Source organism: Notolepis coatsorum (assembly GCF_963971535.1).
Source record: "Notolepis coatsorum genome assembly, chromosome: 2".
Taxonomy (NCBI): Eukaryota; Metazoa; Chordata; class Actinopteri; order Aulopiformes; family Paralepididae; genus Notolepis; species Notolepis coatsorum.
In genome coordinates, this window is record NC_140166.1 from 87086092 (window position 1) to 87103859 (window position 17768).

Here is a 17768-nt window from a genome sequence, read left to right on the forward strand (position 1 = left end):
AGCCCCTGGGAGTGTGCTAGATAAAAATAGATAAAAAGTATAAAATAGAAAAAGTCAAAAGTATGTAAAATAAACATACAATATACAATACAGAGTAAAAAGAGTAACAGTGAGGTACAATGCAGAAATGGGATGAGGTACAAACTTAGGGTAACGTGCAATGAGGTATGAATTGTAATAAATATAAAGTGTGTTAAAGTGTCTAAGGTGAGTAAAGTGGGTGTTAAGTTGAGTGTTGATTTAAAGTGAGTGTGTGTCTGCTGTGAGTGTATAGATGATGGGTTGTTGTTACATAGTGTCATTGTCATTTAAATGACTAAAGGGTTAATGATATATTGTGAGAGGGGTAGGACTATAGGTATATGATTGTCATGTTTTAAATTACTAAAGGGTTATTGATATATTGTTAGAAGGGTAGGTACATAATGTTTTAAATTACTAAAGGGTTAATGATATATTGTTAGAAGGGTAGGTATAAGCGTAGGCTTCTTCCTACACCCTTTCAGTCATTCTAATATTGTTTTCTTTCTATTTTGATACACTTTGTGGGGGGAGAATTTTTTTTATTATTATTGATTTCTATGTGCATACCTTGTAAAGAAAAAGTGAATGACCTAAATAAACAAACTAAACTAAACTAAAACCAATCATTGAAAAATAAGTGAAAGATATTTCATTTTCATTTAATTTCAAACCTTTATTTAAACTTGAAAGGCAACTGAGGTTTCCCTCATTTACATTCACATCGAGAGTACATTTACAATTACATTTAGTCATTTAGCTGACGCTTTTATCCAAAGCGACTTACAAGTTCTGTACGATAAGTAATCAGGAAGGGCACAACTGTATCAGCTGAGTAACAATGTTCATCAAAGTGTTGACTTGAGTGGTACAGTGTACAAGTGCATGACAGTAAGGTTAGTTACGGTTAGATATATATATATATATATATTATAATATATATATTTGTTCATTTCAGATAATGGTTGAAGAAGTGCGTCTTTAGTCGATGGTGAAAAAAAGTACATACAGAAATAAGCAAAAAAGCATATAAAATCACAGCATATAAAATCATAACAATAAGACAACAAGATGAGGCAAAAAGCAAGGATAACAAATCAATTAAAAACACGTACAACTCGATTGACAAAGGTTGGAGATCAAGGTTTTAAACTCTGCAACAGAGGGGAGAATCTCAAGCTTTAAGGACTGTTGGAATTCATTCCATGAGCTAGAGGGGCATCATAGCTAAATGCAGATTTATCCTGTTCCGAGTAAACTCAGGGGACCTTTAAGACCAGCTAGTCACTAGAACGGGTTCCATAGGTTCCAAAATTCCATTTCAATAATGATGTAGGAGGAAGTAGCTTACCAAAATCTCCAACTCTTCCATTGAAGCTCTCTGGGTTTTGGTGGCTCTTAGCAGTAGCTTTCAGCTTGTCTGCTGCTCTTCTAGTCTGCTTTTGAAGTTGCCTTCAGTTCAAACTGAGTTGACCCCGTGGCATCAGAGCAGGGCTGTATGAGGAATAACATCATATTATTCCCCAGTGCCCTGAAAACAACCAAGGTGCCAAACGTTGGAAACCACTTCACAGAGTCCTAATATGGAACAGGGTTACCTGCCCGTGTCAGTAGGGGATTCAGCTCAGATCCCTCTTCAAATCGCTGCTGTCAGGTGAAAACCTCATATGTGCTCCCAATGTGTAACCTCTCTGGAATAGAAAAGAGCAGGATAGTTGTCCTGCTATGTACTGTACTGTACTGAACTGGACTGGACTGGACTGGACTGAACTGTACTGAACTGAACTGAACTGAACTGAACTGAACTGAACTGGACTGAACTGTACTGTACTGTACTGAACTGAACTGAACTGAACTGAACTGAACTGAACTGAACTGAACTGAACTGGACTGGACTGAACTGAACTGAACTGAACTGAACTGGACTGAACTGGACTGAACTGTACTGTACTGTACTGGACTGAACTGAACTGAACTGAACTGAACTGAACTGAACTGAACTGAACTGGACTGGACTGAACTGAACTGAACTGAACTGAACTGGACTGGACTGAACTGAACTGAACTGAACTGGACTGAACTGAACTGAACTGAACTGAACTGAACTGAACTGAACTGAACTGGACTGAACTGAACTGCACTCTACTGAACTGAACTGGACTGGACTGGACTGGACTAATTTAAATAAATGTTTATTTTACTTTGGAACACTTCAACACTTTCGCTGGAGCAGAACTTTGAGCAGAGGACTTCATACAGAGTAATAATACTATTTCTGTCGGCGCCCACGCTTTTACCACACAATGACTTCTGAGCAGGTTTCACAGACTCTTTAGGTTACGTGACCTATAGACGTTATATTCAAATACAAAATAACTAAACAAAAAACACCAACATTTGAGTTACAAGGTTTACAAGCGACCACAGGAGAGTGTAGCATGCAGGACGTCCGTACATAATAACCTTTCATTAAAGGGGGATTTGACTGCAGAGAGTTGAGAGGAGCCTGGATTATGGTGGCTTTGTCAGAGAGAGGTAGAGCTGCTGGGCCAGGGGTGGAGAGAAGCTATTTCCTCTACTGTACTATACTATACTATACTATACTGTACTGTACTGTACTGTACTGTACTCTACTATACTGTACTCTACTGTAATGTACTATACTATACTGTACTCTACTGTAATTTACTCTACTGTACTGTACTCTACTATACTGTACTGTACTGTACTCTACTATACTATACTGTACTCTACTATACTATACTGTACTCTACTATACTATACTGTACTCTACTGTAATGTACTCTACTGCACTCTACTCTACTGTACTCTACTGTACTCTACTATACTATACTGTACTATACTGTAATGTACTCTACTATACAATACTGTACTCTACTGGAATTCACTCTACTGTACTGTACTGTACTATACTATACTGTAATGCACTATACTGTACTCTACTACTATATTATACTGTACTCTACTCTACTATAATGTACTGTACTCTACTGTACTATACTATACTGTAATGTACTATACTATACTCTACTACTATACTATACTATACTATACTGTACTCTACTGTAATGTACTATACTGTACTCTACTACTATACTATACTGTACTCTACTCTACTATAATGTACTGTACTCTACTGTACTATACTATACTGTAATGTACTATACTGTACTCTACTACTATACTATACTGTACGCTACTATACTATACTGTAATGTACTGTAATGTACTATACTACTATACTATACTATACTGTACTCTACTATACTATACTGTACTGTACTCTACTGTAATGTACTATACTGTACTCTACTACTATACTATACTGTAATGTACTACACTGTACTCTACTGTACTATACTGTAATGTACTATACTATACTGTAATGTACTATACTGTACTATACTGTACTGTACTATACTGTACTCTACTGTAATGCACTCTACTGTACTATACTATACTGTACTGCACTCTACTGTAATCTACTATAATGTACTCTACTATACTGTACTACACTGTACTCTACTATTGTACTCTACTGTACTCTACTATACTGTACTATACTGTACTGTACTATACTGTACTCTACTGTACTCTACTATACTGTACTATACTGCACTATACTGTACTGTACTCTACTCTACTGTACCTCTTCTCTACCCCCGGTGGGCGGTCTGATTGATTGATTGATTGAAAACTTTATTAACAGATTGCAGAATGGGTACAATACTAGGGGTCGTTAGGGGTTAACATACCGTTGTATTCGTTCGGTACACTACACAGCCGTTCGGTATGGTACAGTACACACTTAAACGGTTCGGTTCAGTACAGATACGTGTACCTTTACACCCCTAATATATATATATATTAATATATATATATATATATATATATATATATAGCAGTCAGGCCACTGAACTTAGAAGCAGGCCAGGCCAGTGTTTCTAGTTGCAGCTGCGTGATAGTTAGACCAGGAGATCAGAGGGTAACGCAGTCTAAACTCACACAAGTTCGAGAACTCTCTCTCTCTCTCTCTCTCTCTCTCTCTCTCTCTCTCTCTCTCTCTCTCTCTCTCTCTCTCTCTCTCTCTCTCTCTCTCTCTCTCTCTCTCTCTCTCTCTCTCTCTCAATTTCAATTAAATTCAAATGGGCTTTATTGACATGGGAAACATTATGTTTACATTGCCAAAGCCAAACAAAACAAAACAATCAAACAGAGAAATCAAAAGAAATCAGTATATTACAGAAGGAATTTCTTGTATGATTGACAGTCTTTATGGTGGTTGTATTCCGTTGGATGTCCTTTTCTTGTCAGGAAACTACTGTTCTCTCTCTCTCTCTCTCTCTCTCTCTCTCTCTCTCTCTCTCTCTCTCTCTCTCTCTCTCTCTCTCTCTCTCTCTCTCTCTCTCTCTCTCTCTCTCTCTCTCTCTCTCTCTCACACACAAAGAAAAAACAAAAAATCCATCAAAACCAGTGTTGTTGCTAATCATTGACACATGCTAGACTGTAATAATCCCCCCCAGAAAAATCTACTTTGCATTTGATATATTACAAATATTTCACTTTTTGTGTGTGTGTGTTTTTTTTTACAATATTTGTGTTGCCATCACACACACACATTTAATGGGTACAAATTCAAAAATTCCTGCACCAGAATGCAGGAAATTAAGTGTTTGTAACAAAAAGATTCCTGGTGGGGGACCGCTTAAAAAGTGGCCTGATTGGGGCTATATTTCGCAATATATTTCCTGGCCTGAATTAAAAGCCTCCAATGCTTATTAGTATGTGTGCGTTTGAACATTTACATGTTTCAACCATACATCATATTTTTTTTCTTACTTTTTTTTTTATATACCACCCCTATAATAGTGGGGGTCACGGCTCTCTGACACCGTTATTTCGGGGGTTGCGGCCTGAACACTTTGGGAACCCCTGTTCTACTATACTCTACTCCAGGGGTTCCCAAACTTTTCAGGCCGGGACCCAGAAAATAAGGCGTCAGAGAGCCGCGGCCCAATGCACATCGTGAAGTTTTTTTTTTTTTTTTTGCCAGGCGACCGATTTTTTAAGCCAAATATCACTTCGATCCTATTAAGTTAGTTCAAGTTAGTTATTCATTTATATGTGCTATTTATGAGAGGGCTAACTTGTTGCAAAATAATAATGATAATAATAATAGCCTCATTAAAATACTATTGTTGCTTCGGTTGTTTTCAGCGTTTTATGTGCATAATCTGTTATTTAGTTTGAAATGTTCGTTGAAATAAGTAGATTTTTCGTTTTTGTTTATTTATTAAGTTAATATAAAACCATATAGTCACATTTTAGAATACAATAGAATAGAATTTTAAAATACAACTAGAAACACTGTCCTGGCCTGCTTCTAAGTTCAGTGGCCTGACAAAAAAAAAAAAAAAAAAAAAAAAATAATAATGATTTTTTTTTGGGAAATCATCTTGCGGCCCTCCCGTGGCTTCTCGCGGCCCCGACTTTGGGAACCACTGCTCTACTCTACTATACTGTACTATACTCTATTGTAATATACTCTACTGTACTGTACTCCACTGTACTCTACTCTACTCGACTGTACTGTACTCTACTGTACTGTACTATACTATACTGTACTCTACTGTACTGTACTCTAGTATACTGTAATCTACTATATTATACTGTAATAATACTGTACTATACTATACTCTACCATAATTTAATATACTGTACTCTACTGTAGTATACTACTATACTGTACTCCACTGTACTCTACTCTACTTGACTGTACTGTACTCTACTAGAATGTAATGTACTATACTGTACTCTACTATACTGTACTGTGTTATACTGTACTATACTGTACTCTACTATACTGTATTCTACTATACTGTGCTGTACTATACTATACTGTACTCTACTATACTGTGCTCTACTTTAGTATACTATACTATAGTCAAGTCAAGTCAAGAGTTTTATTTGTCACGGCATACGGATATACAATGAAATGCGGGTGGTCTTGCCCGCAACGATGTGCAATTGGTACAACATATAACATATAATAGAATCCAATACAAAAAATTTGTGCAATAAAATTGTGCAATAACAGGTAGCAGGTAACAATAAATTTGTGCAATGACGGGTAACAGTTGACAGTTAACAGTAGTAGTAATAGTAGTGCAATACACTGTTACTGTTGCTAATACTAATTTAAAGTGTCCTTTCCTTTTGGCAATAAGTGAGGGTGCGTGCGGCCTGAGTGTGTGCCCGCTCATGCTAAAGTGTTACAGTGGTACTCAGTGTTCATTGTTCAGGACTCTGATGGCCTGGGGGAAGAAGCTGAGCCTAAGCCTCTCTGTCCTAGTAGCTGGGGTTCGCAGGCGTCTGCCTGACCTCAGCAGCTGGAACAGGCTGTTATTGGGGTGGTGAGGGTCTTTCATTATCCTGCAGGCTCTGGATTTGCACCTCTTGTTGTATAGAACCTGCAGGGGGGGTAGTGCAATACCCGTGGTACGCTCGGCTGAGCGCACCACTCTCTGTAGGGCCTTCTTGTCTTGTGCCGTGCTGTTTCCATACCAGGCAGTGATGTTTCCGGTCAAGATGCTCTCTACAGCTCCTGAGTAGAAGGACTGGAGTATCTTCCCCGATACTCTGAACTTCCTGTTTCGCCTTCTTTACTACTGTGTCTATGTGTGTTGACCATGTCAGATCCTCTGAGATGTGGACCCCCAGGTACTTAAAGCTGCTCACCCTGTCCACGGTAGCCCCGTTAATCATCAGTGGTGTGTGTGTCTCCTGCTGTCCTCTCCTATAATCCACGATCAGCTCCTTGGTTTTACCAATGTTCAGGAGCAGGCTGTTGTCCTGGCACCAGCGTTCCAGTACCTCAACCTCCTCCCGGTAGGCCTTCTCGTCGTTGTCCGAGATCAGCCCCACCACCACCGTGTCGTCGGCGAACTTCACAATGGAGTTGGAGCTGAACTTGGCCACACAGTCGTGTGTGTATAGTGAGTACAGCAGGGGGCTTAGAACACAGCCCTGGGGGGACCCGATGCTCAGGGTGATGGTGTTGGAGGTCTGACCCCCCACCCTGACCGCCTGGGGTCTTTCACTCAGTACCCAGGCGCTCAGGGCGGAGCTCAGACCCAGCTCGATCAGCTTGTCCATACTGTCTATTGTCTATACTCTACTGTACAATATTCTACTGTACTATACTGTAATCTACTGTACTATACTGTACTGTACTCCACTATAATATACTGTACTATACTGTACTGTATTGTACTGTACGATACTATACAATAAAATTACTTTCCAATTTGGGACCAGCCAACTAAAGCACCAGAGAATGAGTAACTTGACCTCTAACCTCTGTATTTTTACAGAGACACGTGTTTCAGAGATGGAAAACTTGGAATCACTAAACCAGAAGGACATCATATTGAAGATCTTATTTTACTTTTGAACACTTCAATATTTTCACTGGAGCAGAACATGGAGCAGAGGACTCCATACCGCAGTAGATATATATATATATACACTCTTCCTGCACCACTGGGCCGAGGCGGGAAGCGCTGAGGAGGAGTCATGAGGGGAGATAAAACCGCCTACACTTCAAACACAGGCAGGGCCCCCGAGCTCAGAGGACAGAGTTTATCATCTGCGATAACAAATGGAACAGATCAGGGTCTATAGGAAGACCAGCCTCCATGTTTAAGGACATCCTCAAAGACATACTGTAACACCAGGGACAATGCATCTCAAACAACCTGCAGGTCATGTTTCTAAGAAGCAGGATGACCTAATTAGTAGGATAAAATCAGCATTGATTTAATGGACTGCATTTATACAGCGCTTTTATCCAAAGTGCTTCACAAAATATGTCTCACATTCACCCATGTAACTGTATATTGGATTATCGACTAAACCTTACTTGGTCCCAAGAAGAGGGTCTCGTGTATTATTGGGTTAGGACATTTACTGTACATTGGAGGGGGTTGGGTTAGGACATTTACAGGGGCCAGTTTCGAATTGCAGCTTCCCGTAGGTGCTCTTTGAGAGTGGTTTTGAAAGTGGGTAGTGATTCACATTCCTTTACAGCTGTGGGTAGGGCGTTCCACATTGTTGTGGCATAATTGCGAAACGTGTTTAGTCCCTTGTTTGAGCCGAATCTGGGTTTAACATGATTTGTGGAGCTCCCTCTGGTGTTGTGGTCATGGTATTCACTGACCTTTGGGAAGTATTTTGACATGTACATGGGTACCTTAGTCGTGTAGTGTATCTTGTAGACCAGGCCCATTGCAAGTTGCCATCCTAGGTTGTCAAAGTGGGCAGGGGTGAGGTGGGTTCTAGGAGTAAGGTCAAACAGTAGTCTGACCAGTTTGTTTTGTGATGTTTGTAATCTTGTTTTTAGTGCCTTTGAGGTGCTTTGGTACCATGAGGTGCAAGCATAGTCGTAGTACCCTTGAATGAGTGCTCCTGCCAGAGTCTTCAGGGTATTCTTGTTTACCAGAGAGGAGATCCGGTACAAGAATCTAGTTCGTTGGTTGACTTTTTTTATTACATTGGATGCCATTTTGTCACAGGAAAGATTTGCCTCTAGGATGGAACCTAGGTAGGTAATTTCATCTTTCCTTGTGACAATATTGTCACCCACTGTAACGGAGAAGCCGTCGGTCTTGCTGAGTTTGTTATTTGAACCGAAGAGAATGGACTCTGTTTTACCCAGGTATAATGATAGTTTGTTATCAGCGAGCCAGGTGCAGATTTTGCCTAGTTCAGAGCTGAGGGTTTTTTCAACCTGTAACTTGTTCTTGTCAGAGACCAGCAGGGCTGAGTCATCCGCAAACAGGAACAAGTTGCAGTCACAAGCTGACGACATGACATTTGCATAAATTAGGAACAGTAGCGGTCCTAGTATGCTTCCTTGTGGAACACCACAGCTCACTGGGAGGTGGGGGGATAGGGTACCGTTTACCTCCACCATCTGTTCTCTCCCCTCCAGGTAGGATTGCATCCAGCTCACTGATAGACTATCAAAACCAATTGCTTTTAGCTTGTCAATCAGAATGGAGTGATTGACAGTGTTGAAGGCCTTTTGTAGGTCCAGCATGACCATGCCGCAGTATTTGCCCGCGTCCACCTCTTGTTTGATGTGGTCGTTCAAATAGAGAAGGCATGTGTCAGTGGAGTGGGATGTTCTGAAGCCAGTGCCGGGAGAAGCCGGAATCAAACTGGGAACCTTCTGATTACCAGACGACCGGTCTACCTCCTGAGCCACTGTTGCACCCTCCCTAACAATTACAAAATAATATCTGTAAGTGTTGTTCCTAATGAGAGGTTGTTCAGTTGGTTTGGCTGTGAAAACCCAAGTTCAATTTACATTTATATTTACATGTTGTCATTTAGCTGACGCTTTTATCCAAAGCGACTTACAAGTTTTGTACAACAAGACAGCAGGAAGGGTACAACTCTATCAGCTGAGTAACAATGTTCATCAAAGTGTTGAGTGCTATAGTGTAGGTTAGTGCATGACAGTAAGGTTAGTTAGGTTTTCGACCTCTTTCGACCACTGCCACCAAGCCTCTCCAACTCATTCAGAACGCAGCGGCCCGCCTGATCTCAAACCTACCGAAGTCAGCCCATGTCACCCCACTTCTTAGGGACCTGCACTGGCTCCCCATTGCCGCACAAATCCGCTTCAAGGCCCTCGACCTGGCATACCGTGCAGCAAAGGCAACTGCTCCCCCCTACCTCCGGTCAATGGTCTCTAACTACACACCCTAAAGACCCCTACGCTCTGCATCTTCTGGCCGTCTCAGACCCACTCCTATCCGAGCTCCGGGAGGGTCATCAAGGAGAAGCTGCCTATTCTCAGTCCTTGCCCCACAATGGTGGAACGAACTGCCCACCACAGTTAGGCCGAAACCCGTCCAATCTTTTGCCGTCGACAAAAGACGCACTTCTTCAACCATTATCTGAAATGGAAAAAAGAAAAAGAAAAAAGAAATAATAAAATCTAACCCTAACTAACCTTATTGTCATGCACTTGTCCTAATATACTAACCTACACTGTAGCACTCAACACTTTGATGAACATTGTTACTCAGCTGATGGATTTGTGCCCTTCCTGATGACTTGTCATACAGAACTTGTAAGTCACTTTGGATAAAAGTGTCAGCTAAATGACTAAATGTAAATGTACACTAAGAAACAGAATAATGCTATTATTGCCATGGAAACCGAATTTATCGACCAATAACCATCAGTGAAAAGGTGTGTACTGTACATTCCTTAGTGTCCTGTATATAGGTATATCCCAGCTATATTACTCATCATAGTATCATTATGGTATATCTCAGTTATTAAAGTGTGTACTCTCCATTCCTTAGTGTATATAGGTATTGTGGCAGATATCACCCCCCCCCCCCCTCTCATGGATATGTGAAGGATGGGAGATAGTATTGCCACGGAAGGAGTAGAAATAATTAGGTAGCTGATTAGAACTGATAGCACAAGGGCGCCCCAGTGGCAAACCACATAACGCGCTGAGTCGCGGCACGTCCGACCCGGGTTCGATTCCCGAACCCGTCGTTATTTGTCGAATGTCTTCCCCCCACTCTGTCTCCCGTTTCACCTCTCTCTCTCTACTGGACTGCCCAGTAGAATAAAGCGATAAACGCTAAAAAATAAATATTTAAAAAAAGAACTGATAGAACACACCTGCACATCATGTTCACACACATCTCACGTGCACACACCCCAGACACACACACTACAAAGACACTACTGTAGGTTAGTCAGAAGTAAGTTGAGTGGAGGTGAGGTTGGAGTTGTGACATAGAGAGAGAGATTGAGATATTCAGAGTTGTGTAAGGTGAGAGGTAGTGAGAGGAGAGGTGAAGGCGAGAAGGTGTTCATTGTGTACTGGACCCTAGACTGGCTGAGAAACCCCCTTGTGTACTGACCCTGGACCGTACGAATACCCTGAGTATTGGACAATCCCTTTTTGTGTACGAGAGCCTGTTTTGTGTTTTTGACCATCGGACTGTATTACGACCATTCTCTTGTCTATCGAACTGAATTCTGCCCTTATTCAATAAATATGTTTATTGATTGATATTGCACTTGTGTGGACATTTGAATTAGTTTGTATTTGAACCGTGGCGAGTCTGAAACCCACCAGGCTCTGTGTACTTTACATTCCTTACTATCCTGTATATTAGTTTATTTAAAGTGTGTACTTTACATTCCTTAGTATCCTGTATATTAGTTTATCCCAGTTATTAAAGTGTGTACTTTACATTCCTTACTATCCTGTATATTAGTTTATTTAAAGTGTGTACTTTACATTCCTTAGTATCCTGTATATTAGTTTATCCCAGTTATTAAAGTGTGTACTTTACATTCCTTACTATCCTGTATATTAGTTTATTTAAAGTGTGTACTTTACATTCCTTAGTATCCTGTATATTAGTTTATCCCAGTTATTAAAGTGTGTACTTTACATTCCTTAGTATCCTGTATATTAGTTTATCCCAGTTATTAAAGTGTGTACTCTACACTCCTTAGTATCCTGTATCTTGGTATATCCCATTTAATAAAGTGTGTACTTTACATTCCTTAGTATCCTGTATATCCCAGTTATCTTGCTCATTCCTTGGTATCCTGTATATTACATTTACATTTAGTTATTTAGCTGATGCTTTAAAAAAAATTATAATAATAATAATAATAATAATAAAGAAATTAAGTAGCAACGTACAATAGTGTACAACAAAGCCAGCAAAAGGAACACACTCCTGTCAGTCAACAACAAGTGATTATTGTTCACCCCTCAGTGTCAGACTCATGTGCTACAGTATATCCCACATACTCAGGGTTTTCATAACCAGGATAAAAGCGTACCTGTATTATTGTAAACCGGATATGTGTTTTTAACTGTGCCAACTCAGCAACAGTGTTCTGAGATGGAGATACAAGGTGGCCACGTGGAAACCCTCACTGAGAGAGCAGGTGTTACCGTGATATAACCACATTTCACTCAATCTGGCGGCGTGACAGTTACTAATAAAACTAGCAGACAGGACTGTACTGTAGGTAACAGGTAAACCACTGTGAAACCACCAAGTAGCAGACAGGACTGTACTGTAGGTAACAGGTAAACCACTGTGAAACCACCAAGTAGCAGACATGACTGTACTGTAGGTAACAGGTAAACCACCAAGTATCAGACATGACTGTAGTGTAGGTAACAGGTAAACCACTTTTTCTGACGATAATATGCAGCACAAGGCCCAGAGAGGAGACAACGATTCCATTTCATCTTGACCTTTCACCTTTTCAAGTGAAACTCTCATCTGAGAAGACGACAAGTGTTTTTCCCCGTAATGTTGGGGTCTTCCTTGTTGGTCAAGTGATTTTATCCAGAACATCACTGGAGTCTCTCTGGAAAAGCTACATGTATACACAGGGATATCAAAAGTACCCAGAAGTTATACTTAAGACTATACTTAACAATTTCTCAAGTACTTTACACCCCTGCGTATACGGTTTGGAGACTTTTGCCTGAAAAATTACATCGACGAGAAAAAATCTAGATCTAGAAAAGTGTATTCTCTCATTGCATCCAGTGATTGTTGTCCTGTAGATGAGTTATTTTATTGCACTGCTCTTACTCTTGTCTATTTTTATACTCATTCTATGTCTGCACTTTATGCATTGCTTTTATTCTGTCAGAAATCTATATATATATTTCATAGATTTTAATGACAGAAATCTATAAATAATATTATGCCTGTCCATTTTGTGTCTACATTACTGCTGTGAAGCACTTTGGATTGCAATTATTGTATGAAAGGTGCTATACAAATAAAGTTTATTATTATTATCATTACTCTGGATCAAACCAGACACGTTTCAAGGATACTATATTGTCTATACTGTATATATATTCGTACCATATATATAGATATCCACATCTGTAGATGCTATATCTGTACATATCCCTTACCTCTTACTAGTTACAATGCTGGTCAGTATGACTTAGTACCAGTGTCTTTATACCTGTATCACTGTACATATTAGGCTAATACATCTGATTAGCACTATACTCAGGAGTACTAATTTATATATTTTATACCCAGTTAAATCACCTGTACATTGTATATTACTATTGCACTTTACTGTTACATTTGCACTCTGGTTGGATGCCAAACTGTATAAACTGTATGAGCTGTATAATGACAATACATTTTATTCTAATCAAGCCAGAGGAGCAGCATAATTATGAGAAACAACTTTCTTTTTTCTTTTTAATAATTGAAATAAATACTCCGGTACATGCATGGTCAAAAGAACACATTAAAATACTATGGGAAGTCTGGTAAATAGTGTCAAACCTATGGCACACACTCACAGCAGCTGATACCCAATCAGATTTCACACGTTGAAAAACAGAACGAAACACAAGCATGGAGACACTCTTCCCACTCCCACAGGGCTGCCGTCAGGTGAAAACCTCACAACTCCAGTTTGTGATGTTTTAAAGGTGCTCTAAGTGGGTTTTTCCTGTTAAAAGAAGTGTTAATATCTATACATCCCAACAGCCCTCACTGATAATAGTGTTTGGTCAGTAACAGGGAGATGTCTTTTCGGTTGACTGCAGAGCGGAGGGACTGGGAGACCCATCTTACTGACCATTGACCAAACACTCTATATCAGTGACGGTTATTGGAAATATTATCTTAACATGTAGACCACTTATTTGTACAGAAAATACCACTTACATCAGCTTTAATTGTTTTGTTGTGTGTGTATACTTTATATATGTATAAAGTGTATACTTTTCAAAAATGCATAGTGGTCCATATGACAATAAGACCCTCCCCGACACACACACACGCTCACACATTTGTATAATCATTTTTTTTATCCAAGGTTTTCACGTGACCGCAGCCATATGTACTTTTCTACTGGTCACCCAACAAGGTCATAGGTCACAAGGTCAAAAGGGCACACAGGGAGGCTACATCCATCAGCACATTGTTTCCACCAGAGCTGAAAACTGAGGTAAACTTTTCAGGTTTGAAGATCTCTCGTCTTTTTTGGCAAAGAGAGAGTCGACGGGCTGAGCGTGGATCAGGGGGGGGGGTCACTGAAATGACGTTGTCACTTTCTAGTCTGTGGGGTTTCGGTCACATCCAGCGCAACCAAAACCCTGTAGATGTTATTTTGTGTGCTCTCTGTGACACTTACAGACCCAGCACCGCCTCGTCAACATGACCAGACTTCTAGACAAGCCTTCCTTTGATGTTAAACATCGCTTTCTCTCGAACCCTGACAAAACCGGGGTTAATCCAAGTGAGTCTCTTTGGTATGCCAAAACAAGGAGAGAGAGGGGACGACGACTAACAATCAATCACTTCCAAATAGGCTGATTTCTGCCTCTTCCTGAACTAATTCACAGCATGGGAGTTGGCGGGGGGCAGGATCCTGGGGGAGGAGCGTTCTCGGAGCGCCTGGGAGAGCAGCGTGCAGCCGTCCGACACGGCGCACGCAGAGTTCCGCAGGCGTTCCCGGTAGTCCGCCATCTTGGCGCTGCTCTCGGGATGCTGGGCGACATCCCGGAGACCCTGAGTGAGGAGCACGCAGGCCGAGACCACGCTCATGGCGCCGCCTAAGACGGCGGTCTGGACCCCCTTGCCCTCGGGGGAAATGCTGGCGGGCCGTCCCAGGAACTGGGGCTCGGTGGCGAAGCCCACCAGGGCGTTGACCGCCTGGACCAGGGCGGCGCTGAAGAGCACACAGCGGTTCCGCGTCAGCTCGCCGGGCTGCGTCTTCACCTCCCGGATGCAGGCCAGGAAGGCGGTGCCGCTGGTGCTCATGCTCTTCACGCTCAACTTGAACTGTTCCTTGGCGAAGCGGTCCCGGGACCTCTCGCTGGCCAGCCACGAGGCGTCCGTCAGGGTCTTGAGGTTGGTGGAGATGTTCTGCGAGAGCTCCAGGAGGAGCTGGGGGGTGAGGTCCGGCAGGGCCGTGACCCGGAGGACGCCGCAGCTCTGCTCCACCTCGTGGCGGCACCGTGTCACCTTGTAGCGGTCCACCAGCCCCGGGAGGCAGGGCTGGGCGCCGGGCGTCTCCACGGCCGCCAGGTAGGCGGCGTGCGCCGAGCACTCCGTCAGAGACACCACCAGGTCGCCCATCTCCAGCAGGCGCTCGCCCACCTCTGCGAAGCGGCCCATGTTGAGCTGGCTCTGGATGTCGTGGGTGAGGATGGAGAGCTCCTTGGTCCGGGCGATGACCGTGTCCCGGCACTGGTGGAAGGTCTCGGCCACCGCCACACCCTCCGAGGTCACGACGGGCCGCGTCTCGCTGGAGAGCAGGAGCAGGTCCGCCACCAGCTGCATCTTAGACTTACACGCGTCGCAGACCGACGAGAGCTTCTTCCTCTGCTGCAAGCTGCCACTAGGTACGCTGGTCGATCCCTCGCTAGCTGACTTACCAGAGCCACTACTAGCCATAATAGGGTGGTCGAGCTGCTCTTCTGAGGGGGGAGGGGGTAGGGGGGTGGGGGGTGCTGGTTACAAACAGTTTTCAGTTGCTGCGAACTCCATGGTATCGTTTTAAGACATTTTCTCTCCGATATGGAAACGTAACGCCGCGCCTCCTTGGAAAATATTTAAATAGCGACTGGCCGAACTGTCCTCCTCAATATTCCTTCAGAGTATTGGTTGTCCACTTTACATTACAACACGTTACGTGTCAAACACACAGGACACTGTATTCTCAATGTAAACGTCACAAGAGGAAAAGACAAACATTACTGCGTTAAAATTGCTGTGAGCATCGTCCCTATAAATGTCAAAAACCTGTTTTCAAGATATCAACAGAACGACCTGCCCTAAGATCTGGCTTTTAGTCGTTCCTAAATACAGAATAATTTCACACCGAAAAGGAACAATTCATTCAATTCCCTTCAATATTTAAAACTTCTGTTACTTACTTGTAATTAACTGTTTTTTTTTTAAGTTTACAATTTAATTTAAATGCCCAGGGAAGAAAAACATCATTCAAAAATCACCTTCTACCGTTGTCCCGTGTCTCTGCTCATATACTAATTCACAGGTGTATATATAGTTATGGAATTACATACAAATCACACACAAAACTGCAGTGCCACCAAGGTGCCTTCCAACAGGCAAAGTGCAGACTGAAAGAAAAAAAAGAAAAGAAAGAAAAACACTAAATAAAATCCAAAGGTTATTAAAAAAAAATTAAAAATAAGAAAATATTCTCAATTTGAAAAATCACGTCCGAATATTCTGAACTTGGGAACCACTTCGTATCACGAAAATAGGATTTTACAATGTCTGCTTGCGTGAGGCCAAGTAGTCCGTAAAGGCACGGAGCAGGTATCCAGGCTGCTCTCACTAGAAGATCCGACACTGTGACTGGGAGACGGACTCATGCTCCTCGGTACAAAGAGGACAACACCACCCGGGCTGTTCCTCTCCGGCACCATCATTCCAAGAGTCTGTCCAAAGAAGAAAAGCGACAGTCAGACGATGACGACGACGACAAGAACAGCAACAACAACAACAGTGGTCCTCCATCGACTTTCAATCTCTTCTTTTTCATAAGCAAACCCGCGTCAGAAGAAGAAACTCGTTTGCCCGTTGGGTTCGGCTCCACATGCATGGTCCATATATCCGCCCTTTGCTTCAGTGGATCCCTGCTGCAGACCCCGCTTTCAGTTCTGATAAGCCATGCCAAGTTCTGTCCCGACACGATGACGGGAACCACAGCTCGTGGAAACGTTGCTCACTTTTCGCCACAAAATAAACTTGTAGAGTTGAAGTCACACCGTGGTTGCAAACTTTATTGAAGGTGTTAGTTGTGTCGCCTGTGTGAGCGCTGCGCGCTGTGCGCTACATCTTCAGTGTCAGGAAGCGGGGAGGGTGTGGTCGCACTTGAACGGCTTCATTGTAACCGAGACACGCACACACACACACACAGCGACGAGGAGGGGAGCCTTCCGTTCAAATAATGCTCACTTTCTTGCAGTGCGAACGAACGGGCCGTGGCTCCGTCTCCCGAACGAGTGGATACGCACGGGGGGAGAAAAGGCTGGTCGGCCGGTCGACTCCTCCGTGGAGGTTGTCCGCCTCTGGTTGTTTCAGGGCTGACTGGTCCCTCTGCTGCCGTGAGACATCCCTTCCTTCCCGAGGCCCCGACGTGGGTGCGTCCCGACTACCGGTGTGTGAGGGGGCAAAGTTACACCCAAAACACGCAGTTCTCCCGGAATGACCCGACAGCCGGCGTCCTGTGTGACGTGTTCTCGTATCCGACGGGGGGCGTCCGGGCTGATTATTATGCACACACCGGTGTACACCTGCTGTTGTTGTTTTGAAAATGTGTTAAAAGTTAAATGAAATACACTTTATTAACCGGGAGCGGTTGGATCATAAGTGAGCGGCGCCTCTTGCTTTACGCTCAAACCCATACTAATTATTTGTTTCGCGACGCCGCGCGCGCAGTGACGACGCACACGGATTGATGATGATGATAGGGATGGGAGACGTCACACAAATTGTATTAAGATTAGATTCAAATGTATTGTCATTACATACAACACAAATACAGTACATCGAAAATAAGTCTGGCATCTAACCAGAGTGCAAATGTAATAGTAAAGTACAGGTGATTAAACTGGATATTGATAATTATGCTACAATAAT

At 42.5% G+C, this 17768-nt stretch overlaps 1 protein-coding gene across 1 annotated transcript; it reads right to left on the reverse strand.

Moving 5' to 3' along the window:
- Nucleotides 1–13346: 13346 nt before the first annotated feature.
- Nucleotides 13347–17439, reverse strand: tlnrd1 (talin rod domain containing 1). The gene has a single exon (XM_084307992.1). It carries the CDS (start codon nt 15549–15551, stop codon nt 14487–14489), a length of 1065 nt encoding a protein of 354 aa, XP_084164118.1. The 5' UTR covers nt 15552–17439; the 3' UTR covers nt 13347–14486.
- Nucleotides 17440–17768: the final 329 nt, after the last annotated feature.

Excerpts from the sequence above, each read along its gene's own strand:
- tlnrd1 (XM_084307992.1), bottom strand. The coding sequence starts at position 15,551 with ATGGCTAGTAGTGGCTCTGGTAAGTCAGCTAGCGAGGGATCGACCAGC.